The following is a 13,493-nucleotide window of genomic DNA, read 5'->3' as shown; positions in this document are numbered from 1 at the left end:
GAAGAATGTTTTTTTCCTATGACTTAAAACGGATTTTTAAACCTTCTATTACTTTGCAATGTTAATTTCTATTACTATTATTTTATAATAACAAATGTTTATTTTCAGCTACCCCTGACTCATGTAAAATACTGATATGTGTTAAATTTCTAATTCAAAACTAGTATTTTCTTTTTAGAAATTCCACCAGGTAAATAACTTAACTGGAAAAATAGGTATGACTTACTCACTCAAAGGTGTTTTACTAATCTAACCGCAAAGACGAACTCAGCTAACTACTTTGATATAATAACAAAAAAGCCAAAACCTTCTCTTTAATTCTATGGTTTGTATGCACTTGTGCATTGAAATCACAGTGCTATGGAATTACCTCTGTAAAACAAAGACAGAACACACTTTATGAAACTAGAAAGACACTTGAGAGAGAATTTCGTTTTCGTACTAAATGACCAATGACTGCTGCTATTGAAAATATGTGGGGGATGACTGACTTCTGCCCAGACAAAATAGACTTTTGGTTGTTATATGTCAAATTTATTATCTGTTAGAAAACTCCTTATGATCTTGAGGTAAGGGACTTAGGATCCTTGCATGATTTTTTTTTTTTTTTTTTTTTTAATTCTTGGAATGCTACTGCTGGTGAATTGTTTACAGTTCCTTCTGTCCCACAGCTTTCCACAGACCCATCTTGTTATTTTTCTTTTCTTTTCTTTTTATTACTGTATAATGAACAACTTCAGTGTCGTAAGATTAGAGAATGAAGTTCATGTGACCTACACTGCTCCATTTGAGCATCTCTGGAAAAGGTATTCTTGTGGGGCTTCAGAATAAGAGATTTTGAGGCCCAGGTGCAAAGTGAGATGAGTTCAAGGTCAGGCAAAGCACAGCAGAGTACAGACTCTTTGGTTGGTTGGTTGGTTGGTTTTAAGACAGTAAAATGAAGAGTAGTTAGAGGATGTGAAAAAAGTCTCTTATAAGAAACTTCTGTTGTTTAGACGGCAGCTTCCTACAACAGGATCTACCTCCCTCTGGCTGCAGCGATGGGCTGGTGATGCAGTGAACTGTCTGTTTCCATTCCACGTGGCACCAGCTATATGCGTTTTGAAATATAAAATTGTTGGTGGTTTGGGGAAGATGGAAGTTGCCAACCCCATGATGGTTTCTTACAATTAGGAAAGTGATGGGGAAAAGGAGGTAGGGATAGGCAGACACAGACAGGCAGTTAGAGAGACTGTAAAAGAACAGTCTAGAGATCTGAGGAAAAGACACTGAAGAAATGGAAATTACTAACAATTCATGTCCTGTAGAATTTTGCCCAAATATCTGCCAGCTGAATCCTAGATATTACTGCTGATCTGTTGCAAATGCACTGGGTCTGAAAAAAAAAAATTAGTTTAGCAACTGATTGTGAGGTTAGAAAATCACTTTTTACGACTTTCTGAAGTGAGGACTGCTTGCAGTTGCACCCTTTCTGGTTTTGCTTACTATTGCTGGAGTTTTAGGACAAGTAAACCCCTTGGGCTCCCATGTTCAGAGCCCCACAACTACCAGTAATGGACTCTCTTCCCTCCTCCATGCCTAATTAACTGAACTGTTTCATTTCTCGTGAAGAAATTGCCTTGTTGCAGAGGAAAAGGAAAAAGGCTTGATAAAGTCAAAAGTCAAAGGGCCAAATAGTGACAATAGCAAGAATATGAGACTGTTTCTTGGGACATTTGTAGGAGTTGTTTCTGGAGTTAACCTCTGTAGCAGAACGGGCATACTTGCACATTAAATTACACACTATGTTATTCTTTAAAATTATTTTGAATCGAGGGTAAATTCCTACCTAGCAGTTCGGAGATTAAAGTGTTGAGTACACTGTAACAGTAATACAGTACTGAAAGAGCTTGCAACAGCATCAGGCGAGCTGAAGACCCTGCTAACCACCAGCTGCCAGTTCAGGCCTTGAAGTTGGTATTTCGGGATAAAAGCAGCATTTCTAACCCAAGTGTCTGCGGAGGCAGGGTGAGACAGAGCCCTTGGGCACTGCACAGCTGGCGGAACTCAGTTCTGAAGTTGCACAAGTATTTTCCCTTCCATCAGCCAACGTCCGAGTGAAACCTCTGGGGACAGGAGATGTCTTGGCCACATCTGTCACTTTGAAAGCAGTGTTTTGTGTAGCTTTCAGCTCTGTTTTCTCTCTGGGGGCAAAGCTTACATTTTCTAAGAACAGTCAAAAATGAAATTAGCCTTCAAGAGACCAAGGAACATGACAAGAAAATGTAAGTCTGGGCTTGCACTTACAGGTATGAGCTGTGTTTATATCACAGTTCTCTCAGCCCATTTTCCCCATACATTAGAAATGAGTCTTTCCCAGCTATTCCTGTTCTTTCATTATTGTGTATTTACAGCCTTTTTTCACTAATTCTTTTCGTTCTTCCCTGCTACTGTTTACATGTACTTTTTCATAATAAAATGTCTCTTAGGATTTCTCTCGTATGCTCCCTCCCCTTTATGCCTGTTGTTTCCACCCCGCAGTGCTGTTTCAGGACCTGCCTATTAGTCTCTGGTGAAACTAGCTGGTTTTGTCAGAGGCGTGGTGCCGGGCTCTGATTTCTCAGAGCACTGTGCATATACGTGACATTCAGCTGCTGATTTTACTCTCAGTTCTCAGGGCTGAAGCTTCATCTGCTTCCTGTCCTGTCCATGGGAGCCGTGACATCATCTCCGTGGTATTCTGAAATGGTGCCCAATGCTCTTGTCTTTTTGCCTTCAGATTTTATTGAAGAAATCTGTCATTTCTTTCATGGTTGATGGTATTGTGTTCTACGTGTCTCTTGTGATTTAATTGGTTCTCAGTAAGTTATTTTTTCTAGCTTTGTGGTTACACTTTCTTTATATCTCCAAGTACAAGTGCTACTGTTAAGCTGTTCTGGATCTGAGGTGAGGTTCGATCTATTGAGGACCTCTTTTGAAGCGTCTTTTAACCTGTTTTCTACCTTAAAGCTATAGCTGTGATATAGTAACTATTTTTTCTATCTTCATTTGTCATAGGCTAAATTTCTTGAACTTGAAATGAAGATAGAAGTACTTGCTGTATCATCTCAGTCACAGCGCTGCTTGCTTTCAGCTGATCCAGTCAATGTACCTACGTAAGCTGATGAGCAGCATTAGTGCTGGTTCTTAGAAGCGAGTAGCAGCTGTTGATGGCTGTGTGCATAAATATGGTCATACCGTCTGCCTTCAAAACCTATTTGTTCTCTGGTGAATCTTTGCGTGCCTGACAGAAGTGGCAGGAGAATGTAGGTCATGAGTAATTGCCCAAGAACTGGAGGATCTTTTCTGTTTCTCTTGTAATTAGCAACTGCAGCTTCATCATTTTGTGATTAGATTTTCAGTATTTCCCAACTGCTGCTTTCTTGGACCTTCTCTGTCATAGGAGCTCCTTCAGACCAAGTACCCAGTCTTTTTCTTTGGTTTGCTCTGCCTCCCTCCCTGCTGTGTGCGCTGCCTGGTCCAGAAAGAATGAGCTCTCCCAATTAACCATAAAAGTATCTGGGCACATAATGCAGGCTCTGATTTCTGCTCTGGGTTCCAAATAAAAGCATGCAGTTCTTACGGTTGCGGTAGCCAAGGTCAAGTTTTCCCTTCTTTCCCCCTTTTTTTCTTTCCTCTGTGGCTCCAAAAAAGCACATCTGTTAGGCCCATAGAGACATTTAGGATAAAAAATGAAGTGTCTATTTGACGATTATATAGGTGGATCTCAAACACATTAAATCCTGCTTTCAGCACTAATTTTTGCTCTGGATTACGCCCTTGGTCCTCAAATAATATTTACAAGGTGTAAACCCACACTGATTCCAATAGGCTGCCATCTGCTTTTATCATTTTGCATGGCTTTTAAACACTTAAGATATTGTTTAGAGTATTTTTTTGAATATATGTTGCATCACAATTAGAAAAAGAGTGGAGATGGGCCAGTGCACCTCCTTCATCATCGCCATGCTTGCCTTTGGTAATTCAGTGATTGGTTGGGTGTTTCTTTAATGATAAAAGTGTAACAGTTTTGTGTGTTAAGATTAGGCAAACGAGCTGTTTCTTTATGGAAATCTGGATATTAAGATGACAGAGTGCTTGACAGGTATGTCGTCCAGAAGCGGAGCAGATGCACAGGGCAGTTCCCGTGTCAACAGTGCTACCCCCATATGCAGAAGGCTCACATTGTTTTTGTTGGCCCATGGAGTAGCGGCTTCAGTTACTCACAATTTCCCGAACAACAGTAAATTTTCAGGAACACGTTTATCGGGACACGATGGCGGCCTGAGAAACCACTGACAAAATGTTTGGTGGGGAGGTGAGTTAATTCTCCATTCGGCCAGCAGAACCACGAGCGGGTCGCTCCCGCCAGCTCGGCACCGGCTCCGCTGCCCCGCTCCCGCGTTCCCCCGCTCCCGAGCGGCGGGCGCAGCACCCCGCACCGCGGGGCCGGGGCGGGGCCTGGCCGGGGCCTGGCCGGGCTGGGGCCGGGCCGGGGCGGGGCCTGGCCGGGCCGGGGCCTGGCCGGCCCGGGGCGGGGCCTGGCCGCTCGCCCCTCCCCGGCGGCGGCAGCCGCGTGCAGCCGGGTGCCCCGCGGGGCGGGGCCTGGCCGGGGCCTGGCCGGGCTGGGGCCGGGCCGGGGCGGGGCCTGGCCGGGCCGGGGCCTGGCCGGCCCGGGGCGGGGCCTGGCCGCTCGCCCCTCCCCGGCGGCGGCAGCCGCGTGCAGCCGGGTGCGGCGGCCACAAGCGGCTCGCGTTGCGCCGCCGGGCGCCGTCGCTGCCCGGGTCCTCCCACCGCCGTATAAAGCCCGGGGCGGGCGGCAGCGCCCTCCGGTCCTGCCCGCTGCGGAGGAGGAGCGGCACCCTGGGCGCGGCGGCTGCACCCCAGGCACCGTTTTTTTTTTTTTTTTTCCCCTTCGTTTTCCACTCCCGCCCCCTTCCCCCCCCGCTCTCGGGGGCTGGCGGCGCGGGGAGCGGCGGCAGGCCGGCGGGTGCGGAGGGGGAAGATGGCGTGGAGCGGAGCCCGGTCGCCGCGCCTCCTCCTGCCGCTGCTGCTGGCCCTGGCGCTGCCGGCGGCGGCGGAGCGGCATCCCGGGCCCGGCTCCGGCCCCGCAGGTGAGGGGCGGCGCGGCGCTGGGGGGCGGGATGGCGGAGCCCGTTTCCCCGCGGTCCCGCCGCCCGTGGGAGGTGTGTTTGGGCGCGGTGAGGGTGGCGGCGCCGGGGATGCGCTGCCGGGCGGGCGGTACCGGCGGCTTTGTGCCTCCCGGCTCAGTAATACACGCCAGAGAGGGAAAACGCTCCCGTCTCGGGTGCGGAGGCTGGGAACAGCCGCTTTCCCGATTTATTCATTTTTCCCCATCCCCCTCCTCCGCCCCGCACTTCAAAACGCCGCTCTCGGCGCCGGAGCGGATTCGGCGGTGCGGGAAGGCGGCTGCAGCGCCGGCCGGGGCTCCCCAGGTTGCTTTCGAGCCGCTTGGCTGAAAGTGCTTTAACCCGCCGAGGTGGGTCGTAGATGCATAATCCCCCCCGGGAAAAAAAAAAAAAAAAAGAAAAAAAAAAAAAGGAGTATCCTTAATGCTTAATGAGAAGTGACTCTCCCTGACTTTTCTTCTCCTTCCCGCCCTCCCTTTTTTTCCTTGCTTTTCCCTGAGACAAGGTGTTGATGAACACGTTTTTCCAAGGCTGGGAGAAGCATTAGCGTCATTCGCTGCTTCTCTGAATTGTAGCAAGCGCTGATGAACTTCCCTACCTCATGCAAAAGTCAGCTGAAGACTTCATTGCCCCTTCCCGTCCCGCAGAGCCTTGCTTGCTTTTTGCTTGTTGCATTTTGTCATCGCTTTAATTTCAAGGAGCCAGAAGATAGAAAGAAATTTTATCTTCAGCATGTAAAATAAAAGAATGTATACAGGAAATTCCTCCAGAGAGAGGTATCTAAGCACATATATGTCCAACTATATGCCAAAACATATTTCTTGCTCTAATGCTGTTTTAGAATCTACTTCTGATTTCTATTTTAGGCATCAAAGGTATTTCATCCCACTAGATTATTACCACATGAAATCCAAAATAGTTTCATTTCTTGGCTTGTTTACTCAAGAGTGTAATCAAGTTATTTTTAATATCTAGGTTACTTTTCTTCTGGTGTGCAGAGGGAAGCTCCTTTTTTTGAGGAGCAAGTTTTCTCAGCAAGTTCTAATTTTAATAGGAAAACTGCTGGCTCCGTTGATAACTAGTGCAAAAATAATAATAAAAAAAAGATGTTGATGAATACCAGAATCTACTCAATGAGCTTCTCATTTCCAGTTTTCTTAACGCTTTGCTGCTTTTAGTTGCCGAGATGATTTCTCTGAAGGTTGTGATGTGCAGTGTAGTTTGCAGTCTGCAGGGATGTGTGACCGTTTCTGTTCAGCCTTCACTGTCCCTTGGAGGTGCAGCCTTCAGGGACATGCTTTGAGTAAAAAGTTGAGCTCCTATGCTTGTTGTCAGAGCAGTGAGATTGCAGGTCAAGCTCCTTTGGAAATCAGTTATTGCAATCACAGTTATATTTTCTCAAACATATCCAAATAATACTTTTTTAAAAAATTTGTGGATTTGTGGGATCTCAAGCTGATAAAAGCTAATAGCTGGCATAGTAAGGATTTTTCTTTAATCCTGCTGCTGTTCAAAGGTGTGAAAAGCAGAGTATGTAGTCTAGACAGCACTGTATGATTCAGCAAACCAAAACCAGACTGTTACATTTATATAAATAATAAAAATGATGCTACACAAATTACAGTGCTAGAAAGCACTGATACATTTCTATATAGATGTTCACATAGGAAGATCTTAATTATTTTTAATTTAAACATGAGTAGCCTGAATTGTAGAAGGCTCTGCTGAGTTGAAACCACTCTTTGAGTAGTTCTGTGACCCCAGACACTGCCTGCTGTGTTACTTGTTTTATTCCAGTTTTAACCCTTAAATGTTTTCCCTGAGTCAGTGCTGTATGGCTTGAAGAGAGGCAGACCTTGCTGTGTGTCCAGTTCTAGAAATCTGTTCTTTAATTTCTAGTTTCTTGATACTTTGTACAACTCAGCATAAAGCAGCAGGCAGGGACACAATTTGCCAGTCAGATTTTAAAGCGGTCCATTAGCACTGCATGCTTCAGAAATGAGCCGTAACAGGGGTATCTGAAAACCACTGTCAAGCAGCATCATTGTTTCTTAATAAGACTTTACTGCTTTACTCTGAGAGGCTTAGAAAGGGGAACTGCCTGTTGCACAGCGGTGGTTACTTGAGCCATGAGCAGTCAGCCTGGCGGTGTGGCAAACTCTGTTTGCAGAAATCCCTCCTGTGCTCTCTTGCTGCAGGTTTATGTTTCAAGCAATCACAGAGAAGAGCACTGTTGAGCTGGGAAACACTGACTGCTCTGTGGTGAAGATACAAAAGTTTCCGTGTTAAAACATTTCCATTGCACCGTACTTGCTGCATGTATACGGCTTATCATCTAATGCAGTCCAGGACGCGCACAGAGCGAGTGGAAAAGGCATTTGTCATTGCGCTAGAAGCAGACAGAGCTCTTGGCAACAGATGTAAATAGTGTTCCCACCTAAAATGTTTTATTAATCAGCTGTTTGCATGGGAAATGGCTTTGCCACCTTTGAATCTGTTCCCCAGCGCGGCTGTGGGGACTCGGCCGGCTGGAGCGGGGCTGCGCTCAGTCATCGGGGCCGCCGGTTGTAACGGCGGCAAATGGGCAGGTCTTGAGGTGGGTCCCGTGGTTCGGTGCTGTCTGTATGTGCTCCCAAAATGTGAGGGGTGGGAGGGGGCTTGTCACAGACACGGGCCCAGCAATGTGGGTGGCGTGCGGGCGGCCCGGCTGGCTGTGGGAGCGCTCTGGGGCAGCAGGCTTTGCTCCACCACAGCGTCCGTCAAATGCTGGTCACAAATGCTTCAAGCAATAATTGCCGACTGGGTCTAGCTGGGTGAGGACTCATCTGGAAGCACAGCAGGTACTGTTGCCGTTTCTGTTGACTTTTTTGGACGTAGCCAAAATGGATTCTGTGAGTGTCAGTGAGCAATCGATAGGCTTTTCCCTCTGAGGCACCTGTGTTGGAGGAGAGATTTTGAAATAAGTGGTGAATAACAAATGAAACAATGTATAGTGGGAGTGTGTGTGTGTTTGGAAATTAACTGAAAGTAAGCAAATATGGCAGTGGAGGTGCAAAGCAACCAAGTAGTTCTTCCATCACGTATTTTTCCATTGAAAATACTCGTCCTTGAAGACACCCAAAGTTGGCAGTCCAAGTTCTACATAGCACCTGGTTTAGAGGCTGCACAGTGCCGGTCTCTGTCGTAAAGTTAAAATGCTGTAGAGTTTTTTGGCCAGGCTTTTCTTTCTTTCCTTAGGTGGAGGGAATAATTAGGCTGTGGAGACAGACCACAGTGGTGCATGTGACATTGCTTCTCTCTGCAATGTGCAGTGGAGTTGGAAAAGATCACTGCAACTTTTACTGTAAAATGCATTTCTAGTTAAAACAAGAAAAACAGTTGTGATCTTTATCATCAGCATTCAATGCTGTAAATTGCAGTGTAAAGGTACAGTGGAATGACCACCATGGTTATCTGAGACAGGGGGGGTTTTGTGTGAAACGTGTTCCTGTTAAGGATTGAAACTAAGGGAGTATTTCTCAGAGATTTCTTTATGTTGGTGGCATAATTCTGGAGAGCTGTGATTTATCGTGGAGTTCTTGGCTTTTTCCCTCACTGCTGCTTACCTTACCAAAGTGAAAGTGACTCAGTCTCTTTATGGGAAAGTGTTTAGTTTGTCTGTTGAATTAGCATTGTTACAATGTGTCATCAAAGCAGTATCTTTCCATTTATCTGGAGCTGCTATTCTGGAATATAAATTACCTGACACGCTGCTCAAGTAAAGTCCCTTGTCATGATTAAGTAAGTATGGTTAATAAGTGCTTTTTTGTTTTCATTTATAATGTCAATTTTGTATAGATTTAGGGGGACCAGCTGCAAGGGGAACAAGTTTGAAAGTGAAGAATGTTTTCGTTCCCTCTTAATTTAAACATAGAGTATGGTTCCCTCCAGCACAAAACACAACTTGACCAAACAGATCAGTATTAGGAATGTGCCTGTATGTGTGGGAATGCTGTAGCTCTAGAGAATAAATGACACTTAGTCATCAAGGAATACGTGCTTGCAGGCACAGCGTGATACCACAAGTGGCTTTAGGTGGTTTAATAGAACCACTTCTGGAGTATTTCCTCAAGGTCAATTCAGTTTTCAAAATATGGATTATATTGGTCATGAAGAGGACTAAATACGTAAGGTCACTGTTTCATTCCAGATATCTTTTATTTCCAGAAGCTAGAATTCCTTTTACAATTTGTAGTAGAAGGAAAAACAAACAAATGATAAGTCCACTAAAGAAACTGACTATATCTTTTATTTGATGATCAGAGTAATCTGTCGTCTTCATGTTCTCAATGTGTGTGCATGCCTGTGTGCCTTTTCTTATATAATATTTTAATGATATTGATTCCAACTGAGCACACGGTTGACATATTTAATTATTGACAAATTATACAGTTTATACATATTTCATAATTTAATTCTGTTTCTGATTGAACCAGAATTAAAGATACTGTGGATTACTATATAATTTCTTTTAAAACACGTGACTTTTTGGAATGGAGTACAAAGCAACTACAGACCAATTTCCTTAATAGTTTAAGGCTAAACAGTAGAACTCTGCCTTAGCTTAAAACATTGCATTCGAATTTATAGGACAATTCTGAATAAACCTCCTTTATTTTGGTAGTTGGTTCATCACCAGCTCTTATGGTCTGCCCTTTGAAAGTATTCCAGGGTTCCTACTTGGACAAGTTGCAAATGTGTTGATCTGTGGATTTTCTAATAAAATAGACATGAGAATAAAAAGATGGGGCGGGAAGTCCTTTCTGGTGGTAATACTCATTCTTGCAATGTAACTGCAAGTTATGTTTTTAAAGCTGATGTATGCAGTATTTGTAACTAATGCAAACAAACTGGAAGGAAAAAAGACAGAAAAATGTTAAAGAAAAATATGTTTGGCATTTAAATGCCATTTCCCTGAGAGTTAATTTTGTACCTATGGGTCTAAGTGTTAATGTACTGAATGAGCCCATTCGGGGCTCTCACTGAAATCAGCTGTGCAGAAAATAATCAGTGTATGATAAAATTGCTTTTGTAATTTTTTTTTTTTACTTTTTTTTTCTTTCCCAAAACAGTAAAAATGGATTGTTTACCTTTAGTTTTGTAGTGCACATGAAACTGCAATACAGCAAAGTGTTTCCTTAGGCTGTCTTTGAAAGCAGTTTACTAATTCTATTTTATGTCATTGTAAAGCAATTATACACACATCAGATCAGAAATGGGTCTGTAAACTGAATAACTGGGGTTGCTGTGTCAAGTGTTTGGTGTTAAAAGCATCTTTAAATATACATCACACATCACATCTCATGATGTTTTGTGTCAGAAGTAGGACATGAGTTTCTGGTGCTATTTCATGATTTAAAGGACTGAGTTGTTCAAGGCAGGGCACTACCTGTATCTCGCCAGTGTGGACGTTATGTTGCTTGTTCGCACAGAAAAGGGATCTCTGAAAAGTATGGATTTTTTTTTCTCTTTCCAGGGTTGCATGGCCTTGGCATCTGTTTGGGGAATTTTCCATGTCCAGTATCTGGACATAGGGCCAGATGTGAAGCTGTAGGGCAGCTTTTTCAAAATAACTGACTAATCGGGGTGGTAGCATCCGCTGTCAACATGAACCAGGGTGCAGGCATGAAGGACAGGTTCGCATCTTCAGGATGGCTCCAGTTCCAGCTCCAATTTCTCTTTTTTTAAGCAAAGACTAGTCTAAGGAGAAATGGTTATTGCTGAGTTTCATTGATGGATTGATTGATTAGCTGTCGGAAAACGGACTTTAACAATGCCTGGTGCCGTGTGTGACTGCTTCTGTTTAAACAGCTGGATTTGCTAAACAACAGCTTGAGAAGAAGCATGCTCTTCTCTACATACATATTTATGAGGGAGACAGGGAAGGCAAAGCTACGAAAAGGCAGAAGCTGAGTAAACTTTCTCACTTGAACAGCTGATGTTAATTGTGTCCCACTCTCAGCTGCATGGCTCGATGACAGTTTATGGCAGGGACATCCAATCGGTGCATTCAGGCGAGACCCAGCCTGTGCCATGACTCCATCCACTCCCACTCTCCAGCAGATTTTTGTGGTTTGATTGCTATCTGGGCACTAATAAACAGCTGTAACCTGATCTGTTCCCCACTTGTCAGGAAGTTAGGCAGCTCTTGTTGGAAGAGTTGCTGCATGCACGGCGATGATGTCATTTACAAACAGTTGATTTTAATTTTTTTCTTATCGGGGAACTAAGGAACGTGTCTTATCTTTGCTTTACTACAGAATAAGTGATTCAGTAAGCAGAGTCCCATCCAAGTCCACTGAAGCTGATGGAAAAACTCTTGACTACTGCTGCTTGTATCTGGTTTTGTTCAGCTATGAAAACGAGGTACATCTTGTGTTAGAATGAGTGCGGGCCTGAGCACTGGCCAGCGCGGCACCCGGGACTGACGCGGGTGATTGATGGGTGCACATACAGGTCTTAATGAGCTCTTGTTGACCATATATTCAATACTACTAAATTAAAAGAAAGTAAATTATGAGCTGAGACAGAATCAGCTTTCAGATGTTTTCTGCAATCAGTCGTTTATTAATATCGGGAGTAACTGGTAATCCTTGTCTGAAAGTGTGTGTACATATGCATATACAGAAAAATAGTTACAGAGATGTAGTCTGTGGGTGGTGGGTTTTTATTTATTTTCTTTAGAATTGGCTCTATTCAACAGTTGATCTTTTCCATGTAAACATTTTAGATGCTGTATCTATGTGACATCAGAAATGATGAGATATAAGACAGGCAGTGAGCAGCAGCTCAGCAGACGTGCTGTTTGAGTCAATACGCATGGAAGAGGGAAATGCTGGTTCACATCCCTGTGGGCTATGAATGAAAGTAGGAAAGAGGTTTTTTTGCATGAGAAATCTTCAGTGTTTTCATAACAAACTTGGGATGCTGAAATGCATAGTTGCTACAGCACTGTTCACCTCTTCATAAGTAGAATTAGATTGCAGATGATGTTTAACAACTCTTGAATGACAGGTCTCTTTCTAAGTCTTAGAAAACTTCAGTTTGCATTCAGTTAGCAGGAAAGGAAAAGAAAATTTTAGTGTCCTGTCCAGGGGCTGTGTGTTAGGAATTGCTAACCTAGCATAAATTATAAATGAGAAAATTCAGAGCAGCTCTTGCTTAATGTAAGCACAGATTTCTGCTAACTCAGCTTCTTTGTTCCTTTAAAACACATAAGAGGGGGAGTGCTGTAACAGGCAAGATTTACTGTGGCTGAGGAAGTTGCAACAGTACCAACTATTCAAAAGTAACTGAAACTGGGAAATAATAATTTGATATTTCTTTCCCTGGACAGCTTCTGAAAACCTCTGCCTTTACTAGTTCTGTTCCCTGGCTTGGGATAGCGTTGGGAGTTTTGATACCAATAGCTATTGCTGTGTAACTTCAGCAACGTCTACAAATAACTTGGAGGAGCACAGGAAGGATTATCCATGCACAATCCATGCATTGATTGATCCCTGATACCTATAAATGTCAGTTGTGGTCATAAACTGTTTGCAACAGTTTAAAGGCAGCAGTGATTTTTTTTTTTTTTTTTTTAATTGCACGTTGCACCATTTTGAGGATCAGGTGGTAGCAGAGGTGACACCTGTGTGCCTACATGAGTTTTGCGATAACTCTGCTTATAACATCAAAAGACAGACTTCTATTTACTTTAATAGGTCTGGTTTAAAGTGGAGAAGGTACAAGTCTGCTAATAGCTAGCCATTGTACTTTTTTGGAAATTACATAAATAATGTTTGTGCTGCTCTTTGTATTTTGCAGGCAGACATGTATGTATTGAAGTGCAGTGATTAACAGGAAGTTTGTGATACAGAGGCAAACAGACCAAACTTTCGAAAGAGGTCTGTACAGGAATGTCTCCTTCTTCAAAATCTGCCCTTTAAGATTTATTTGAAGCATTGGTTCTTAGAAATCCCTCTCACACGAGAATGTGTATTGGTATAGGAAATCAGTGTGTGGTACATGGTTGGCAACTCATGTCTGTTCGTAACTTGGTAGCTGTTAATTCAAATTTCATCTTTTATTTTAAATCTTATCACTTTCCAATCTTTCATGAGTTTTTCAAGCCTATTTTGTCTCCCCACCAAGGATATTTTTTAACAGCAATTCATCCATGCTATTAAATTGCAGAGGATCCCATCTTACAAGGTGATCATGGATAAGGTTATTGGGACTCTGAAGCCAGTCTGCCTCTCCGGGAAGCAGTAAGCCGTGGCATGAGTGGAAGCATGCAGCGAAGTG

At 43.6% G+C, this 13,493-nt stretch overlaps 1 protein-coding gene across 4 annotated transcripts in view; it reads left to right on the top strand.

Annotated features, from left to right (window-relative positions):
- Window positions 1–13,493, top strand: part of PLOD2 (procollagen-lysine,2-oxoglutarate 5-dioxygenase 2) — a 65,234-nt gene that overhangs the window by 7,611 nt on the left and 44,130 nt on the right. The window contains exon 1 of one of the 4 annotated variants that reach the window (XM_065640183.1): window positions 4,832–5,132. The exons of 1 other annotated variant lie outside the window; for it this stretch is intronic. In XM_065640183.1, coding sequence (XP_065496255.1) covers window positions 5,024–5,132 — 109 coding nt within the window. In that variant the 5' untranslated portion in view covers window positions 4,832–5,023. Of the gene's footprint in view, window positions 1–4,831; window positions 5,133–7,936; window positions 8,009–13,493 lie in introns of those variants that run through there. 2 more of the 4 variants (XM_065640180.1, XM_065640182.1) reach the window with 2 other exon arrangements.

Source organism: Caloenas nicobarica, chromosome 8 (genome assembly GCF_036013445.1).
Source record: "Caloenas nicobarica isolate bCalNic1 chromosome 8, bCalNic1.hap1, whole genome shotgun sequence".
Lineage (NCBI taxonomy): Eukaryota > Metazoa > Chordata > Aves > Columbiformes > Columbidae > Caloenas > Caloenas nicobarica.
This window is presented reverse-complemented; position numbering and strand designations above follow the sequence as displayed.